General features: G+C 33.0%; 4 protein-coding genes across 7 annotated transcripts; 2 read left to right on the forward strand and 2 right to left on the reverse strand.

The window, feature by feature from the left end:
• Nucleotides 1-246: 246 nt before the first annotated feature.
• Nucleotides 247-5,549, reverse strand: LOC145333633 (uncharacterized). The gene is made up of 6 exons (XM_080178802.1): nt 5,312-5,549; nt 4,860-4,943; nt 4,144-4,326; nt 2,955-3,094; nt 2,462-2,573; nt 247-1,677 (listed from the first exon to the last, which is right to left on the reverse strand). The coding sequence occupies exons 1-6, from the start codon at nt 5,409-5,411 to the stop codon at nt 392-394; spliced, it is 1,905 nt and encodes a 634-aa protein (XP_080034928.1). The 5' UTR covers nt 5,412-5,549; the 3' UTR covers nt 247-391.
• Nucleotides 5,550-6,460: 911 nt separating this feature from the next.
• LOC145334467 (uncharacterized) lies at nt 6,461-8,461 on the reverse strand. Its single transcript, XM_080179930.1, has 2 exons — nt 8,331-8,461; nt 6,461-7,467 (listed from the first exon to the last, which is right to left on the reverse strand). The coding sequence occupies exons 1-2, from the start codon at nt 8,413-8,415 to the stop codon at nt 6,461-6,463; spliced, it is 1,092 nt and encodes a 363-aa protein (XP_080036056.1). The 5' UTR covers nt 8,416-8,461.
• Nucleotides 8,462-11,249: 2,788 nt separating this feature from the next.
• LOC145334179 (uncharacterized) lies at nt 11,250-15,083 on the forward strand. 3 transcript variants are annotated; one of them, XR_013884755.1, is made up of 4 exons: nt 11,250-11,364; nt 11,665-11,918; nt 13,096-14,634; nt 14,815-15,083. XR_013884755.1 is itself a non-coding variant. In XM_080179544.1 (3 exons), exons 1-3 carry the CDS (start codon nt 11,274-11,276, stop codon nt 14,311-14,313), a joined length of 1,563 nt encoding a protein of 520 aa, XP_080035670.1. In that variant the 5' UTR covers nt 11,250-11,273; the 3' UTR covers nt 14,314-15,083. The 3 variants fall into 3 exon arrangements, 1 of the variants encoding a protein (XP_080035670.1); XR_013884756.1 differs by having other exon boundaries at nt 13,096-14,599; XM_080179544.1 differs by having other exon boundaries at nt 13,096-15,083.
• A 144-nt stretch (nt 15,084-15,227) lies between these two features.
• Nucleotides 15,228-19,991, forward strand: LOC145334180 (uncharacterized). Of its 2 annotated transcripts, XR_013884757.1 has the most exons (4): nt 15,228-16,094; nt 17,524-17,601; nt 18,140-19,635; nt 19,806-19,991. XR_013884757.1 is itself a non-coding variant. In XM_080179546.1 (3 exons), exons 1-3 carry the CDS (start codon nt 15,982-15,984, stop codon nt 19,383-19,385), a joined length of 1,437 nt encoding a protein of 478 aa, XP_080035672.1. In that variant the 5' UTR covers nt 15,228-15,981; the 3' UTR covers nt 19,386-19,991. The 2 variants fall into 2 exon arrangements, 1 of the variants encoding a protein (XP_080035672.1); XM_080179546.1 differs by having other exon boundaries at nt 18,140-19,991.
• The last annotated feature ends 787 nt before the right edge of the window (nt 19,992-20,778 follow it).

A 20,778-nucleotide genomic window follows, 5' to 3' on the forward strand; every position in this document is an offset into this window, starting at 1 on the left:
TGGGAGGGGGTAGAACCGGTTATAATAATGTTTTGTTGTCTTGACTTTAATTTAAACTTTACCGATCCCTCCCCCTTCCACCCGCAAAAAAAGAAAATAACTACCCTAAATATGGAAATTTCCCTCCTCTAATTTTTTTACCACTCAACAATAAGAAGCTTGGACGTCCTAGGACAAGCCACTATATAAAAAATCTTTACTTATTGTATGACTTTTCAATGAAAAGTTAGTTAAATTGGATTTAAATAAACTTTTTATTATTTTAAGCTACATTTATAAAATATACACTATAAATAATCAACATTAATTTTGACAACCTTTTAACCTATTGAATGACCCTTACTAAATTGTTTTAAAGTAAAAAAAAGTTGCGTCTTTGACATTTAAATATTTAAGACAACATTTCAGTGGTTGGTTCTTCTTTAATTTCCACATTACACTCAACTCCAGTCATAACTTCAGTATCATCATGCAGATTGTCATACTCTTCTTCAAATTCCTCATATTTAATGGCCATATTCTGATCATTGGTTGAGTTAGTAGTTGGTGGTGGCCAATCTGTTTCTAAAGCGTCATCATAATGGTTAAAAAGATAACTAGAATCTTCATAATCATTAATCTCAGATTCGTCAACCTTGGCAACTTTTTTCTTTCTTCTCCTTTTCTTTTTAGGACCATTTTCAGAATCATTATTTTCCTCACTTTTCTTCTTTTTCCTTCTGGTAAACGCATTTTCCAATTCGCTTGGATTAACAGTCGTTTCGCCGGTGATGTATTTAACCATTTCCAAATGCCAATATGATTTATTGTGTTTGGCCAGACCAGCGTCGGCATGGAAAGATTTCTGGCATATATCACAAGAATATGGCTTTGCCCCTGTGTGGATGTTGTAGTGTACAAGTAGGTGGCCGTTGCGGGCAAACATTTTCCCACAAATGTCACATTTATGATTTTTTTCAAAAATTCCGTGCACTTTTCTACTGTGCACGGACAGGTTATTCTTGTGGGCAAAACTCTCACCGCATAAATCACAAGAAAATGGTTTTTCTCCCGAATGAATTTTTCTGTGTTGTTTCAGTTTGTATTTAAACGCAAACTTTTCATCACATATTGTGCAAGAAAATGTGGGTGGTGGCTCGGGTACTGAATTTACCGCGGTTTTTCCGCCCCTGTTTAAACTTTCTCCATTTAATTGTAAGCTCAAAGCTTCCCTGTTTTGGCCTAAACTGTGATTGCTATGTGAATTTTCGACCGGTTCACCTTTGACATCTACAAACGGTGTCTCCTCGTTTGAGTTGTCCCCCATATGTTCTTGCTTTACATTGATATCAGCATTGTTGACTAAATCCGCTAAATTATTTTGAGTATTTAAATTCATCATTTTCTCTCTCAACACTTTAAAATGGACTGCCGACTTTTTGTGTTTGGAAGCGCTTGAACTTGTTAGGAAAACTTTATCACATACGTCACAGGAATATGGTTTTTCGCCGGTGTGCGTCCTTTTGTGCTTGGTTAGATAACTGTTTTCTAGAAATGATTTATCACAAATATCACAAGAATATAGTTTGATGCCAGCATGAATTTTTTTGTGTGATATCAAATGACTGGCGTGTGAGAATGATTTGTTACAGATGTCACAGGTGTATGGCCGTTCTCCGGTATGGATGCGGAAATGTTCTAAATAAAATACTCCATGAATTCTTATATCATTTAACTAGCGGCTGCGCTCCTAGCATCAAGGAGCTATATATTCGAAGGAGTAAGAAAAGTAGGAAAATAGTCTAAAACCAAACTTAGATATGAAGAATTAAATTAATACTTTATATAATAAGATGTTTAATAAATTCTTTACGTTTCTCCCTAAGGTAAAAAAAGAGAATAGCTTAATATTTCTGTGTATACTCTGTAGACGAGTTGACAAGTAGCTTTCTGCTGATTTTTCAAATTTTTCATATATCTTGGACATTTTTAGTCTTGTTTTCAAAATGTTTCTGGATAATAGAATACACAACCCTAGTCTGACCATCATTATGCATATTTTACTAATTAATATTATTAACTACTAACTAAAGAGACAAACTCCTTATTATTAAAACTAGCGGCTACGCCCCTAGAGGCCTCTAGGGACACGTAAATGTTTCTTTTAAATCTATTTCAATATCAGCTATTTACCAAAAAAAAATTTTCGCCGATAGATGGTGTTAGTTATGTTTGTAGCTAATTGCAAAAATGACCGCAGGGCAGCGTTTTTTTTATTTTTGTCGATTTCCCTTGGGAGGGTGGCTATACCCTCCTCCAAAATAGTTAGAAACTTTCCCGGGACCTATGAGAAGCTACCCAGTTAAGGAGAACCCGATCGGTTTAGAGGTTGGTGAGATCCTTCGGACAGATAGACAGATAAACAAACAAACCGACATCCTGTTACTTTATTATAAGGATAATAAATTCATAGAGCAATTTCCTTTGAGTTTATCCTTTCTGGTGAATCCTTTGCTGCAAATGGTGCAGACCCAGGGTCTCTCCCCCGTGTGGACCATCATGTGATGTCGCAGCTTCTGGTTGCTAACGTAACTCTGTACAGGCACAATGGGTAACAATAGTTATTGGTTGAAACGTTTAGACACTCAACTTGGTGAACCAACCGATCAAATTCAATAAAAAATTACACTTTATGTAGAATACAATTATTGCTTGAAACGTTTGAACACTAATCTTACTTAACTGACCAATCAAATTCAATAAAAGTACCCCAAAGTTGTTGAGCCATGTGATAAGAAAACGTTATTTTAAAAGTTTGGGGACTAATGAAATAAACATCCACATATCCCCTTCCTTCCTGGATGTAAAAAATGGAGGTGAGAAAGAAAGGAAATGTGCCACTTTTTGTTAACAAATAAAAATACAATGTGGTTCGTAAAAAAGGCGAAGTATTACAAATTAACCATTGTCCTTGCCTTGTTGCAGAAAGGACAAGTTTTGGCTGTCCCATCAATAATAATATTGGACAAGTCTTGTTCTTGTTCTCTCCCCCATTCTGTTGGCGGAATAAATATGTCTGGAGTCACTTCAAAAGGAGAAGAATGTTCATCAGTATCTAAAATAGATAGAATTGATATTAGAGTAAAACAATAGAGGGGGAAGGGGTTAAATAACTGTATCTCAACAACCCGTGGACCCTGTTTCGGTATTCAATTGGTTCTCAGCCAATAATTTTAACACAGCCAAGTCGCTACAAAAGAGCAGAAAGGAATTTGCTAGCAGACAAAAAGGTCCCCAACACTGGACCCAGATAGTTTTCTGGGGGTTTGAAAATCTTTATTTATAAATTTATTGAATGGATAATATGCTAAGCAAAATTAGAAAACTTGATATTTAGGTTTTTTTAGGGGATCTTAAAATCCTAAAACCGCTGGATTTAGCAGGAGCGCCCTAGCCTGCCTAGCCGCGGGCGATCGGCCCCTAGCCTATAACCTAACCTAAACTAATCCTCAAAAGAGTGCCAAAAAAAATTTCAAGAGGATGACGCCAGAATTTTATACCTTTTATTACTTAAACTTTTTATTTTTTAGGTATAACTTACACAAACAGAAACTATCTATAATACAAAGTAGAACGATGTCTGTCTGTCTGTCTGTCTGTCTGTCCGTCTGAAGCTTAAGATCTCAGTAACCACTGAACCGATTGGGCTCTACTCTTCAGGGAATATACCTACTGGTCCTGTGATGGTTTTAAGCTATTTTCTCGGGGGGTGGAACACCCCCAACCCCCCCAAAAAATGAAAAATACCCCCCAAAAAAAATTTTTTTTTTTTACTTTTTCTTTTTAAATCTAAAATACAAAAATTAGGTTGATCAAACCTCTTGGGGCAAAGCCCCTAGAGGCTAGGGGCGAAGCCGCTAGTTTTTTATAAAAAAGTAACTGTGATTTTAAAATATGGCTTCGAAACCTATTAATATCCGCTGGATTAGAACCGGTTCTCAGCCATACTAAAAAATTATGTATAGTATCGTATTAGACAATTTTCTACAAATAATAAATTAAAAAATCAACAAAACTGGTTTTAATCTAAAACATTTTATTTTGATAATACCTATTCGTGGAAAATTATCTGTAATACGATGCGATAAATATCTATTATAATACCTTCATCGTTTTCAGATTGACCATTCATATCTTGGGAAGGCAAGTCTATATGTGGAGTTGATTCATGCGAGTTATCATTCTCTACCATGTAGTTTTCATCTTGAGAAGTTATTGGGGAGTTATTGTCGTTCATTTTTGTTATTACCACAGTTGAAGGATTCTGTTTCTCCGAAGAATTTATACCTGAAAAATAAAATGTATATAAGAATATTAAAGAGAGAGGGGACAATAGGCTGTTTATGACATAAGTCCCCAAAATTTTTTAATAGTGTTTTCTTATTCGTTGGCTTTACATTACAACCTCAGGGATTGAATGAATTTTGATTGGTTGTTTCATTAAAATAAGTGTTCAAACGTTTAAACCACTAATTTTAATCTGCAAAGAGGATAATTTTGGGGATTTACATCAAGAAATCCGAAAATTTTGTGTGTTTTAAAACTTTAAAATAGGAGTAGAACTCTAAAATTTGTTAAGGCAGTTGATCGAATATGGGAAAATATAGAACAATTAAGTAACGGCAGCAAAACCGCCGCTGCCGCAAAAAACCGGGATGTCGCAGCCGCTAGTAGTTTATGAATTAATATTAAGTATCACTAGATACTCTGTAACTGGGCCAATCCGTCCTTCCGAAAATGTTAATAAATATTAGCAGAACCACAAATATAATTTAATTGAAAGGAGGTAATAAATGAATATTTTTATGAATAAAACATACCAGATTCCTCATTACTCTCTTGTTGTCCATTAAATTCATCTGATTGTGTGATGTCAGAAATTAGAAACGGGGGATTCAGATCTCCTGAAAATATAAATAGTCATGATTCAAATATTAAACTTGCAATCACGTTAAAAGGGGGAGGAAGGTTGTGCTAAAATTCCGTAAAGGCGTGAGTTTTAAGGTTTAAAAACAGTAGTAGAACGATAATATTTACTAAATATAAATACATACTTTTGTTGTCTATGGTTCTATTCAAAAAACTGACGGACCAATTAAGTTGCACCGTTGTTCTTTAGAAACTGGCATCTTTTTATAAAAAAAAAGTTCCTAATCTAACTTAAACAGCGACCGAAAAAATCTTAATTTCCCCCTAACCTAACAGATTGATGGGCGGATGGACAGACAAAGTGAATTATAGAGTAGCTTTACTACAAAAAAAAAACAATTACCATTCTCAACATTGAAATCATTCTCCAACGGATTGACAGGTTGTAAATTCATGAGGATGGAATTGATTTTCAGGTCAATCAATTTTGGCGCGAACTCCATGTCAGCTCCACCACTAAGTTCTCCCTTCTTTATATGCTTTTTTCTGTGTGAATTAAAGTTACCCACATGAGAGAATGTTCTGTCGCATAGATCACAGTGCAATGTAGGAGCTTCTTCTGTGTGAGATTTATGATGAGCTAAATTTATGATACCATATGAATTTCTTGTTAGGTAGGTAGGTAATAAATATTTTTCGTATCGTATTATAGACATCTTTCTGTGGATATTGAAATTAAGAATTAGAAGATTAAAACTGGTAATTCTTAAATATGTTTGGAATTCGATGCTATACATGATTTTTCAGTACAGCTGAGAACCTGTTCATATACAACGGATATTAATCGGTTTTAAGCCATACTGGATTAATCTTTATCGAAAGAAGTTTTTGCAGTTAATAAGAGATAGGACAATGGGGGAGAAAAATGATTTAAAGTATTTAAATAGCTGAAATAAATTCACATGGCATTCCTTTTAGTTTATCCTTTCTGTGAAATCTTTTATCGCATAAATCACATGCAAATGGTTTTTCGCCCGTGTGTAACATCATGTGTTGTCGTAGCTTTTGTCCGCTACAAAATACCTTTTAATTAGGACAATAAATATTTCAAAATAAGTGTTTATGCCTATAGAACCAAAAATAATACCTAACTTAAACTCTGATTTTAATGTAAACATCTAGATGTAGTTTAAATAGGGAATTCAAAAAACAAAAACTGGTTTTGAAAGTTAAAAAAAATGTTTTTTTTAGTACCTAGGTACACTTTTTCCTCATTAATTTACCCTATATTTTGACTTACCTAATAAAGTACCTAATCTTTCTTATATGTATCTTCATAAATCAACAAGTACCTAATAAATTTTTTAAGAGCATTTAAGTTGAATTATGGTAAAAATAACTGGACTTTTTTGCTTTTTCTCGTATAATTAACTAGACAATTTTGAATTTTATAAGTACCTAGACAATTTTTAGCCAACAAAATATTTAAATTCAGCTAACACGTCTAAAACTAATAATAAAACTGTTTCTTTTTTAAAGGATTACTTGCGTTTTAAATCTTAACCAAATAATTATCCTTAAAAGCTTTCACTGTGTAGGTAGTTATCCTATCTATTATCCATTCCTTATTGCAAAGTTCACAAGTAGTTTTTGCTGCATCGCTGGGAGCTGTCGCCACAAAGTAACCAAGTTGTTCTTGTTGGTCAATACCTACTTCTGACTTAAAACCAATGTCTGGTGTTATTTGCACTGATTCTATCTCTTCCACTTTATCCTGGATATTTTCATATTCTTGTTTCATGTTCTCTTGGATTTCCTCAGTTTCTAGTTCAATATTTGTGTCAAGTTGTTCATATTCTTGTTTAATATTTTCATGGATTTCCTCCATTATTGGTTCTACATTTTCCTGGATTTTTTCATATTCTGGTTCAGTATTTTCGTGGATTTCCTCCATCAATGGTTCATCAGTTTCCTGGATTTTTTCAAATTCTGGTTCTTTAGTTTCGTAGATTTCCTCCATTACTGGTTCATCATTTTCCTGGATTTCCTCTGTTACTGGATCATCATCATTTTCCTGGATTTTTTCAAATTCTGGTTCTTTAGTTTCGTTGATTTCCTCTATTCCTGGTTCAATATTTTCATATTCTGGTTCTTCAACTTCATTGATTTCCTCACTTTCTGGATCAATATTTTCGTGCATTTCCTCAATTACAGGTTCAACATTTTCAGGTATTTCCTCCTCTATTGGTTCAACATTTTCCTGGAATTTTTCAAATTCTGATTCTTTAGTTTCATGGATTTCCTCACTTATTGGTTCAACAATTTCGTAGACTTGTTTAGTTTCTGGTTCAACATTTTTGTATATTTCTTCTATTTCTTGTTTACCATTTTGGTGGATTTTTTCATCTTGGAGCTCACAGTCAGATGGGTCACTGGGCGTAGCTTGTTCTTGTCGTTCTAAGTCATCATTCTCTTCTAGTTTATCAATAATGTCAGGCGTCTCTTCCACTGGTTCCAATATGTGGTGTGTTTCTTTCTCGTCTTCTGTACCGTCTGATCCTAAAACAATATTTTTTAGTAGCGAGGCTAATCTATAATTCACGTTGTCTGTCCGTTCGTCAGTCAGTCCGTAACCCTATGGGGGAAATGTGATTTTATCAGCTGTTATTTGAGATAGAGGACTGATTTGTTATCAAGATTTCAGATAAAAATGAGCATCCAGTATGTGAATTACTTTGTCTGTCGGTCTGTCTGTCATGCTCCAAATAGAAATATTAAAATAACAAATGCTATTCAATCTCCTTGTCCATATTACCATCTATGATGCGATACATATGGATGTTTTAACAGTATGGCTTCGAAACTCATTAATATTCGCTGGATTAGAACCGGTTCTAAGCCATACTGAAAATAATGCATCTATCATATTAATATTATGGACAATTTTCTATGAATATTAAAATGAACAATTATAATATTAATACCAGATTTGTTAGCCCGTGACTACAGCCCCTAGGGGCTAACAAAACCAGAATTAATCTTAGGTATAAGTTTTCAATTTACTATCCGCGGAATGCTGTCTATAATACGATGCAATAAATAACTATTACAATTTAGTAAATAAGCTATAGAAAATATAGACCAGATAGACATAATCATATGACAAAGTGTACTTTGTTGTCCTAGGAATCATTTAAACAAATAACTGTAATCTACACAGGGGGACATTTTGTGTATCATAATTGGGGATGTAGAACAATTGTCTTGTCCGTTTAGATCCCTGAAATATCGCATTATAAGAGCAGTATTTATTTGTGAAAACTGAAGTAATGTCCTTTTGCAGGTTTTAGGCTATCTTAATTAGGGGGGGGGGGGTGTTTCTTTTTAAAACTAGCCCACTTATATAGAAATCTAATTTTTACCTTTATCATAAGCCGTTGCTTCCCCATTCATGTAGAAAGTTTCAGCCGTCGTTTCTACTGCGGTTAAATTACAATTAACCTCCATTTTCAATCTGTACCTATCATTTTATCTGAAATGGTTATACAAAAATCAAATCAACACAATGATAATTGTATCTATATAAATTGCAGGGATATTAATGGATAAGACAATGGACGATAAATTGGTGAACATTTATGATTATATGGAGCAGATTGGGAAGCGTATCAATATTTGAACATGGGTTCAATTGTATAATGGACTTACGCCCCTAGAGGCCTCTAGGAAAACTTGAGGTAGGCGGAGAACAAACCTATAATATAGATGTACATACATATAACTACCTCTCCCCCTCTTTAATGACCTTTTTTGTCTGCTAGCAAAATTCTTTTCTGCTACTTGGCTGTGTTAATATTATGTTACCTTTGGTTGATTTATAAAGACCCAAATGTGAGTCAGCACAAGGTCATTGCGACAGGGAAATGCAGTTATTTAACCCTTTCTCCCTCTAGTGTTTAATTCTTATTGGGAGTCAACCCCATTTATAATGTTAGTCTTAAAATGAACACAGATCCTTTAGGGGGGGTATTAATACTAGAAGCGATTTCTCTTTGAAGGGTGGTGGTAATATATAATATCTTTAAACATTCCCAGAATCTATGAGAAGCTATAAATTGTAAATTACAACCATTTTGGTTCAGCGGTTAGAAAGTTTTTTCGGTAAGACAGACGTACAGTATCACGTACATATATCCTGTTGCTTAAATATACTCTTAAATAAACGCTGTTTAAAAATTTTAATCTAATAAAATAAACGTAATTATTAATTTATAAACACTTAATTCAACGTATATACAAACCCATGGTTATAGAATAGCTAGCTGTGCCCTATTTCACATCTGCGATCGATCGATGGAGTCCCCAAAGTTTTATACCTAACTTTTTCTTATTCGTTAGCTTAAAAACTTTTACTTGAATTTTGATTGGTTGGCTAATGAAGTTAAGTGTTCAAACGGTTACAATTAACTCCTAATTGTTATTAAGAGAAGGGGTAATTTTGTGTATCATCATATATTTTCCATTGTCTTTTCCATGATATAAATCATTTCATTAACCAAAAAACTCTTTTATGACACAAATTTCATTAAATTAAATTAACAAGAAAGCTAGTTTAAGTCTCTATCGGCGGCACATAAACCCCTGCGGGGGGCCTAACCTCATGAGAAAGCCTGCCTAGCCTAACCACAACAAACACACACACACACTGTTTGTCTGTCTGTTTATGTCGGTGTGTGTGTTTATTATACAAAAATGCCGCGGAAATTTCAAAATTTCTAATTGTCGTCTTTCTATAAATTTTATTTCAAGAATAGCTTCCAAACCGCTTGATTTCTGCTGGATTAGAACCGGTTCTCAACAGTCATACTGAAAAATCATGCATATTTCATCCTGTTTCAGACAATTTTCCACGAATATTACAATAAAATCATATAATTAAACCAGTTTTATGGTTTAAATCTTTTTATTCTAATTTTCGTAGAAAGCTGTCTATAATACGATACCATTATTAATTATTTGATTAAAATAATTTTAATTAATTGAATTCTATTTGGGAAGCTTAAAAAATGCCTTGGTATTGGTTTTAGGCTATTTAGTATGTTTTTACTAGCGGGTTCGCCTTTACCATATCCCGGGGCTCTGCTCTGTATTTGAAGGGGCAGAAGTTAAAAAGAGATTAAAACCATCCCAAGCCTTTATTTTGCAAATAGAATAGCTTAAAACCACCAAAAGACCTTAGTAAAGCTTTCCTGAAATAGAGAACCCGATCGATCCTGTAGCTATTGAGATCTTTTAAGCTGAAGACAAAAATCCTTACTGCTTTTTATATTAGGATTGAAGAAAGACGACATTTTCTTTCTTACAATTTTCGCGGCATTTTTTAATGTAAACAAAAATCACTGCACGGCCACGATTGTATTCAGTTTTGAAATTTCGATTTTTGATTCATGGTGAAATTATTAAATATGACTGGAATCGAACATATCCAAAAACATCTATAAAACGCTGCTCGTATGATTTAAAGCGCCGGATTTTTTCCTATTAAATTAGGATTTTTTTTTGTATACTTTCCTTGAGAAATTTAAAGTTTAAACTTGTTTTAGTCCTGAGGTGGATTCTTTTATATAAAATTGCCTCACTAAAATCAGTTTGCCCCACAATGATTTTCGTAAAGGTATGTGTTTTAAGATCTAAAAATATAAATAGAATATATAATTTCTGATGGCAGTTGCTCAAATTTGGTACAATATGAACTGTAAAGAAACGGCGACGAAAGCGCTCTGCTGCATCTTAAAACTGCTATTTTTTTGCTTTTTTTCGCTAAATTACCTAGACAATTTTGAATCATTTTAATAAATTTCGTATTAAATTTGCCTTTTATTTGCACTTGACATTTGTAAATTTTAACCGCGGCTCAACACGTAGCGCATCAGCTCGTTCTCTGATTGGTTCGAATCTCAGCCCGTTATAGCTTAAGATAATAAAATTGTTCCTACTGCTGCTATGTCAAACATATTTGACATAATAGTTCATTGGCCCCCAAATAGGCGCAAATCATTACCATACACAGTTAAGACTTCTCAGACAAAGAATGTCAAATCAAAGAGTTGGTTCTCTGATGGGTGTTACCTTACTTAATGCCCAGAGCGATTGAGCTCGTTACACTGCAATTTAAACACAATGTATGTTCAAGGTGACTTTAGGCAGGACTTGTACCCGAAGCATCACCAAGCCCCCTTAACTCATCAACATATATACTTGATAAATTCTGTTAAATGTCCTATTTTTATTTGTAATAACATCGTTTATTTTAATTAATATTAATTTGATTTAATTTTCAGATATAATAATGACAAGATTTGAAAATGAAAGGAGAAAGCATAGTTGAGAGCACAACTTTAATATTAAACAAAATCAATATCCTTTGTCAAGAAATTAACCAAGTTGATGTTTCTTCAGGGGTGTATATTTTGCATATGATCCCTGGCTCAGGGTGGGGGATGAATTTTAAAAATTGTAGTAAGAAAACTGAAAACATCAGTTGTTACTCTTAGGTATCCAAACAAAAATGGGGAAATATTTTAAAAGTCAGCTAAAAGCTACTTGTCCTCTCATTTACAGACACAAAATCCCTTAAAATGATGGGAAATGTATTTTTTTTAATATTGGGGGGGGGGGGGGGGGAGCGGGGTTGAAATTTTTTTTGCAGGAGGAGAAAAAATGAATCTTAAGTAGAATATACACCCCTGTGTTTTACAGAAGCAAAATCGAAGCTTGAGCTTGTAAGAAAAGCATTGACTGAGTTCAAAAGTTTGATAGATTATGAATTACCAATAAATCATCCAAAGGTAGTGGATGACATCCATGATGAGAAAGAAGCTACAACTAAAGTGATTGCTACTAATGACAACATGGACTTTGAAGGAAAATTTGATGTTGATACAGTAAAGAATGAAATACCTAATAATGATATCAAAGAAGAAATGTTTGATGGCGATATAAACTTAAAGGTAATTGGATCTTATTATAGACAGCGTTCCACGGATTGGATATTAAAATAAAAAAATTATAAGATTGAAACCAGTTTGATTTTTGTTCGTGGAAATTTGTCTGTAATGTGTTACTCTACATGATTTTTCAGTATGGCTGAGAACCAGTTCTAATCTATTGAATGGATATTAATTTTTACATAAAAATCGGAAATGGGGGGGGGGGGTCTTTAATTTTTATTATATTTCATGAAAATTGTTTTTCTTATTAATACCTATGTAAGTTAAACACTTTTGCTTAATATTTACAGATTGGCAGCACCTATTTTTTTTTCTCTCCTTTTACTGTATTAGTCCTCTTTTCTTCCTATAGGTTTCTAATTTTCCTTCTTTTTAAGTCCGTCAATGAACAAGGAGATTAATTTTAGTTAACTCAGCCAAAAAGGAATATAAATGTGACAAAGAAAAAAATTTTACGTTTAGTACATATATGAGCCCAAAAAAGTTGCCTATCGAGTTTATCTTTATTTTTGCTTCAAAATAACTTTTTATCTAATAAGGGGGGGGGGGGGGTTTAATGCAACCATCTCGTAATCAATGTATAAATGGCACTTAGAATTCGAATTTTGATCTGAAATTATGCATGAGTAATCCTTGGTAGGTCTATTTTCCCTAAATCGAACAAAAAGTTGAAAAAGTAACGGCTAACGGCTCAGCCGTTTAGCCGTTTTTTGGCTATTTTTAGGGTAAATCTGTCATAAATTACGTAGCAATCAACTTTTTGAATAATATTTTTGCTTTAAATCATGTGAAATGATACAAAAAAAACATTTATTAGATTTCTAGTACCCGCAACTACCGGCTAGAACCGTTTGAAAACGTTTTGGAGTGGAAAAGAACATTATGTGGAGAGAGGTTTCGTGATGGATTTCTCTTGAAAATACCCAAAAAATGGCTACACAGCTGAGCCGTTAGCCGCTACTTTTCCAACTTTTTGTTCGATTTAGGGAAAATAGACCTACCAAGGATTATTCATGCAAAATTTCAGATAAAAATTCGAATTCTAAGTGCCATTTATACATTGATTACGAGATGGTTGCATTAAACCCCCCCCCCTTCCCTTCTATCTTTTTGCGATAGTACTTTCACACCTTGATACAGTGATTCTTTATAACCTCTTATAATTACCACTTTTCAGGAAAGAGTCCAAGAATCCTTAGATGACGTAAAGGAAGAAACTTCATTTAGTGCATCTGCTTTGGTCCAGACTCTCTTAGAGGATGATCAATCAGTCAATCAAAACAGTACAGTCTCATGTGAAGTTTGCCATAAGGTTTTCTCACAAAAATATAATCTGAAAACACACATGAGGATTCACACAGGAGAGAAGCCTTTCTCATGTAATGAAAGTGGATGTGAAAAGGCATTTTATACAAATAGTGAATTGAAAAAACACCTAAGGATTCATACTGGTGAGAAACCATTTTCTTGTGACTTTTGTGATAAAAGATTCTATCAGAAGAGTGATCTGAAAAAACACATGGTAATGCATGGTGATGTAAAGCCTTACAAATGTGAAATTTGTGAAAAAGAATTCTTTAGGAGCGGCGATCTTAACAAGCACATGATAACCCATTACGGCATTCCTCCCAACAGAGTTTATACTTGTGAAGTGTGCCAAAAGGAGTTCTCACAGTCAGGTAACCTAAACGCCCACATGAGAACCCACACCGGAGAGAAACCTTTCTTTTGTGTTACATGTGGAAAGGCATTTTATACTAAAGGTGATTTGACAAAACATGAAAGAACTCATACAGGTGAGAGGCCATATCCTTGTGAAGTGTGTCAAAAAAGTTTTGCACGGACTAGCGATTTGAACAAGCATATGGTCATGCATAGTGATGTAAAACCATTTCATTGTGAAACTTGCGGAAAGTCGTTCTCTAGAAGTGGCGATTTAAACAAGCACAAGATAGTACACACAGGCGAAAAGCCATACACATGTGAAATATGTTACAAATCATTTACTCAGGTCAGCTATTTTGTGCGGCACAAAAGGATGCACACGGAAAAGGTTTATAATTGTGATTTATGCCATATGTCATTCTACTCCACAGAAGACTTGGAACGCCACGAGGATACAGTAATGCACAAGAGAAAAGCAAGAAAACTTAAGAAGAAAGGAGGAGGACAACCTTTGGGTGACTCTGCAGACGCTGCTTTGAATGAAGAGGACCTTTCTATGGATGATTTTCTTTCTGTCCAAGTTGAGGAGGCTGGAAATAAAATGAATGAGGATAGAAAGACAAAATTGCATGAAGGTGTATTATACCAGGGATGGCAAGAGGAGGAGACACGGCAAGAAAATCTGAAACAGGAGGCTACTCTGGAAGGAGGTGCATTACCCCAGGAATAGCAATCATAATCCATGTCGGATTAATCCTTCAGTTTTTTAATCTAAGATCATTATTATTCAAAATAACGACATTAAGAAACACCTTTTAAAGCTAAAGTTTCACATATAGCTTCCTTTGAACTGTTATTACTAAACTTAATTGGAATAGATTAGATAGGTATGAAAAACTTATTCTGTTCAATAAAAATGTATAGGTACCTGCTTAAAGGAAACTAAATTTGAATTTTGGCTTCTCAAGGCATTTCTTTTTGTTTTGAAATCTTTGTTTAATATTGTCTAAAATAAGGTTACTCTTCCTTTTAATTCATTTTTGCGGGGCTGGTAAAAATTATACTCATTTCAAATGATCTTGTAATGGTGGTAAATTTTTAACATTAAAACACTGACTTTTGGAGAGAAAAATGAGGGGTGGGAAATGTTATATTTTTGAGGGATCCAAGGCTAGAACTTGATTTTATTCATACTGATAGTTGCGTGAAATGAATTAAAACTTTGATTTAGAGAACAGAATACCTATTACTTCATGTTCATTGGTATAAACTACATTTACCTATCTATAGAGCATACATGTGAAGTAAATCTCAATTTATACCATTTAGTTTTAAAAATATCAAGTCTTGTTAATCATATTCTTGTGTTTTATGCAACTTTGTTTGCTATTTTTTTAGTACAAAATGATATTTTTTTGACGGTATTCTTGTAACTTATGCTTGCCATGGTATTTCTGAAAGTGTTACTTTTCTCATCACAAATACATCTTCGTTATAATTCTTTTTGTGTGTTTTTCCTTCAAGAATTTTAAGTGCTTCGCTACTAATGGATGTTGTTATCCTTGTTTATGTGACAAATATACCTCTTTAGGTAGTAATTATTGTAATTAAGAAATTCTACCGCATCTTTTGTTTTGTAAATACTATTTTATATTTTTATAATATGTTAACCAGTTAAGTTTATGTAATTGTATTCAGTTGGATTTACTTTTTAGAAAAGTTGTTTTTATACTTAGATTATTAAAACTAGGGTTGGCAATCCAGAATCCGGAATCCGCCCAATTTTTGGGCCAATTTTGGAATCCGAATCTGGATCCGGAATCCGTTTTTTAATAGCTGATTCCGGATTCTGAATTGGTAGGCTAAAATTAGCGTCTTGAGTTTTTTCTTTCAACTTCCCCTTTTTGAAGGCAAAGATTATCATCATTATATATAATATCTTTTAAAATCTGGTTCAATTCTCGGAAGTGAATTATAGAAAAAACCAAAAACATTAATTTTTAGGACATATGTAGCACTTAAATTTTTTAATTTTAAAAAAAAGCCTTTTAAAACATTGCTAGAATCCGGAATCCGAATCCGGAATCCGCCAAAAATAAGAATCCGGAATCCGCAAGGAATCCGCCACTTTTTTTGACGGATTCTTTTAAGATTCCGGAATCCGAATCCGGCCCAAAAATTCGACGGATTGCCATCACTAATTAAAACACTTCTAATTTCTTTTAATAAGGTTTAATACCTCTAAAGAATAAAATATTTTTTTTATTTTATTTTCATTGGCTAATTTTAAACTTGTAACAGGAACAATGAACATTAAAAATATTATTACGCTAAATATTTGAATATATCCACCTAAAATGAAACCAATATATCTAATTTCAGAAAGAGTAAAGGAATAATGGAAAGCGGGGGTGGAGGATTGTTCATGAAGCTAGCACCAGAGCTATTACTGGTGTTCCTCAACTATTTGTACCTCCATGATATTGCTAAGCTTCGTTTTGTCTCCAAATGGTAAGATATTTTTAAGCTTGAGCTTAAGAGATAGTTGCACGAACTACATTATTTGGGGGTCATGATTTCAGTTTTGATATTTTAAAACTACGTGGTAGAAAATTTAATTCTTTCAAATATATGCCATGCCACATAAAGGTAGTTTAAACCATTAAAAAAAAAAAAATGGTTTACTAAATTCAAGTTCAAATGTATTTCGTGCAACTACCCCTTGTATAAATACTTCATCTTTTTGTTGTATCTTTTTTTCAGTTTTTACCTTTTCAACCAATTAAAATAATTTGTTAAATTGATTTTCGTATAGATGTATAACTAAGATCACTAATTGTGACTTTTTTCTCTCCTAGGAATTAGATTGCTTTCTACTTTTATGTAGCTACTTAGCTGTGTTAATATTTCCGCCACTGTTGGCTGATATTCAAAGACTTAATTGAAAGTTGTGTCCCCTCTGTTTTTTAACTTTAATCTTATCCCACTGTTGTTTCAAGAGTATCTCCAAGCTTTTAAAAGTATTTTTAGACAACAAGATTGTACATCAAAGAAAGGAGTTACAGCTCCTATTAAGGCCTTTACTTTTTCAAAGCACTTTTACACAACAAAGAAATTAAGTATAAGCTTCTACTTAAAAGTTAAATTTTCCTTTTATCTAATAATTAAACTTTTAGACTTTACTAAAACTCTCTTCATATATTATTAGATAAAACCCATGTTTCTTGATTGTAAAACAACAACTAAAACCTTTTTGATACTTATGAAATGTTGTTATTTAAATTCATGAAAACTAGTTATATAATTGTCAGTAAACAACTTACGTATGTAATCTTATAAAAGCCATACCTACTTGAAACTAACCGTTCTTGTTAGACAACAAAACATACTTTTTAGCTTTTAGACCCTCTCTCCATCTCTTTTTTTTAGAAAACACCCCAATACTTTTTTTTATAAAAAGGCAAATCTTTTTCAAATAAGTCAGTCTAGCTCAGCAGTTTAGTCTGTTGACAGTCATTGATTGACCACCCCTAGCCTCCAAGGTAATGGCTCTGGTTAATGAAAGGGTGACTCTGGAATAAGTATCTGTGACATTTAAAAACCCTAAAAATCAGTTTCTTACCTAATCTAAAAATAAACAATTTTGAATTTTTTTTCATTTAGATGTAGTGCCTATATGACTAGGCTTATGTACTAAGTTTCAAGAATATAGCTTAATATTTAGACCATTTTGCTCACTGTTTAGATGTTAGTAAACCCTCCCCCCCCTCCCCCCTTTGTATGATTGTAACTCAATGAAAATAATCAACACAATTTCTAGGAGGCGACAAAATCATATTGAACCTAATTATTGTATTTGGATTAAACATTTTTTTTTCTCCATAGATAGAACTTCTCTTTATTCATTTGAAGCGTACTATCACATTAAAACTTGTTTTAGGTTTGATGAAAGAATCTGTTCCTTAATGCCATCAAAGTTCAGAAGTTTCAAAACAAAATTGGGGGAATTCAAAATGGAGTAAGTATAATTATTTACCTTTCATGATAACCTACATAAGTTATAAGAGTAGGGGAAGTTTGTACATTAATATAGGATGAAAATTTTGATATACAATTTTGTCCTGGATATTTGGGCTTGTTTTTATAGTTATTATTCCAATTCTTTTTATAAAATGTCCTAAATGATTGGATCTACCTGTAAAACTTTGAAAATTGAATTTCGGCCCTTTCCTTCTAGGGGCTAAACACCACCCCAAACAATAAAATCATAAGTTCTGAGCTTATTTTAGAGATATCAAGTTGATTTTTTTAATGCAAACTTTATTCATATAACTGAACTAAGCAGCCATTAAAGATTTAATTTTGAACTTTCCATCTAGGGGCTTGTTGGGTAACCCCTCCCCTTCCCCTAAATACATAATATACACCCCTGTATTCAAGGATATTAAAGTATAAGGAAGGATAGTAACATGTCATATGCTGAAAATAAGAGGGGTTGTGTCTGACCAAGTCTTAATGCTTATCATTATAATTTTGAAATCATAATAAATATTTAGGGAGAGCTGTGAATCTATTTTGAGAGCAATGGAGAAACCTAATGGACACCTTAACCTGCTGGATTTGGAGATTCTGCATTATAAAGGTCAAGATTGTAGATTGAAAGAGATACTGAATGATTACAAGGACAACATATCTGCATTAGATTTACGATATTGGAAAAATTTGAGTTCAGATATGCTATTATTTTTGCAACATGAAAACACAATATTTCCACTTCTGGAAAAATTATCAATGAAACCAGATAACTTGCATGTAATAAACCTACTGAAGAAACATGCTGAACAACTAACTTATCTAAAGTTAAGTTTTGCACGGAACTTCGGCCATAACTATCCACATTTCCCCAAATTGGAGACTCTGATTGTTAATGAAATTTATCCTGACAATTTGGTTTTACTGCTTTCTCTATGTTCTGAATCCTTGTCTACATTAAGAATATTTGATATTTTTGAAGAGATTGGACCAGTCCTTCAGCAATTACCTGAACTACCCAAACTACAAACTTTAGAGCTTTATAATTGTTTTCCATTGGGAGAAACTGTAAAATCTCTGATATCAAAGTGTAGGCAAACATTGACAGGAATAGTCTTTGATGAATTTGATTTGGAGGACAAATACTTTCCAAAACTCAAGTATATGAAATTTCAAAATGTAGACATGATACAAGATATGATATCTGCCAATGCTGGTCAATTGGAAACTCTGATATTATTTGATATACATGGCTTGATTTTGCCAAACGCACTCTCAAATATCAAAAATCTATTTATCCATGATTGTAAAAATCTGGCCAATATCTTGAAATGTGCTTCATCCCTGCAGTGCCTAGTGATTAGTCAGCCTTATGTTTTTGATGATTTGAAGGACATAGAAAAGATGCCTAACCTAACAGATTTTTACCTATTAGATATAAGTAACTGGTGTATGGATGAAAATATAAAAGATTTCCTCATCAAAAATGCTGATACCTTGGAGTTTTTGTTGTTACACAGTAGTAATATGGAAAGCACACCACCAACAGTAGAGCTGAAGAAAGTGCACACCCTCATAATACTCCAGGAACATCCATTTTTGGAAAGTGGAAGAGAATTTTACAAAGCATTATGTCCTAATGCTCAAATCATGAAGAAAAATGGCGAAGGAGGAGAATACATACGCGAGGCAGTGAAATCAAGATTAAAGTATCGTAAAGCTGATGAGCTCTTTTGTCAAGAAATCAATAATATGATGAACTTACTTTAATATGAAGTTACTACGGAAGAAATACAGTTAGCGTCATATCATCATTCCCCACATATTATATGTCGCATTATTCTTTTTTCCATTAGAAAAATATGTGATGTTGGTTCTTTTTAAAAACTTTTGCATTATAAAAATAATTTTTTTTTAAAAACCTAAAATAAAGTATTTTAAATGTGTATCATTGTACCTACCTATGTATTTTTGTAATTTTGAAAATGGGAGGAGTATAATGTTCTAAAAATCCGTAAAGGTGTTAGTTTTAAGGCTTAAAAATAGTAGTAGAACAATAATATTCACTAAATATGTGCATTTCTAATTGAAAAGAACTATAGACAAAAAAATTTTTTTTAAGTTAACATAAATTTTTATCATTCTACTACTTTTTTTAACTTAAAACTCACAACCTTTACGGATTTTTAGCGTACCCTACTCCTCCCTTTTATTTTTAACTTTTTACCTAGCAGTTTACTTTTCTAAATATCTTTTATCATTAAAACTATTTTTTCTTTTGCAATACAAAATTACCTAGTAAGGTGAAATTATGATAATAGTGCTGTGATTATTTTTTATATTTTTTTACCTATAGATTTATTTTTTATATTTTTTCAGGTTACCACACAATGATTTAAAATGCAAAACCGTAAGAAAAGATTACAAGAAGTTATTGCAATCAATTAATTGCAGGTAAAATGTACATTTAACAAACCTTTCCTCTTACCCCCCCCCCCCCCTAAAAAAGTGGGAGGTTGTAGGTGTGACACTTAAAGAAACCAAAACTTAAAGTCAAAGGAAATCAACTAATAAAAGAGTTACAGTTCTGAAATTTTGCTCAATAGTTGCTTTACTGATGTACAATGTGGAAGTGTAAAGACACGGCGGCGAAACCGCAGCTTTCGCCCAAATACCGCCGTTTTTGCTAAATATTTTCTTTTGCTTATTCTCGCCAAATTAGACAAACTTGAATAATTTAAGACAATCTTTTTGTCCCGCCTCCATTTTTTCACAGTTCCACATTGTACTTCTTAAAAGCTACCATTGAAGATCTTTTAACTTTTTAGGTTTTTAAAATTGTCATCCCTTCCCTCCGTTTTACAACAAATTATGTCTTTAGTAATTAAATATTGAGGAGTGGTAAAATATTGATTTAAAAAAAACGGGTTTTGAACTTTTAATATGAAAAATATGTAATAAAAATAATAGCTATAGTTCTTTTCGTGACAACGCCTCTTGGGGGGCGTTTTGTCGTATTTTTGCAGTAGATTTTGATAGGTTAATTTAGGTTAGGTTAAGTTATGTTAGGGGATTGCACCGCAGGGTTAGGTAATTTGCTTCGCTGGATTATAGCCCCCCGCAGGGGCTAGAAATAGGAGAAAAGCTAATGTAAAAATACAAC

Source organism: Acartia tonsa, chromosome 12, assembly GCF_053477335.1.
Source record: "Acartia tonsa isolate MP-2025a chromosome 12, ASM5347733v1, whole genome shotgun sequence".
Lineage (NCBI taxonomy): Eukaryota > Metazoa > Arthropoda > Copepoda > Calanoida > Acartiidae > Acartia > Acartia tonsa.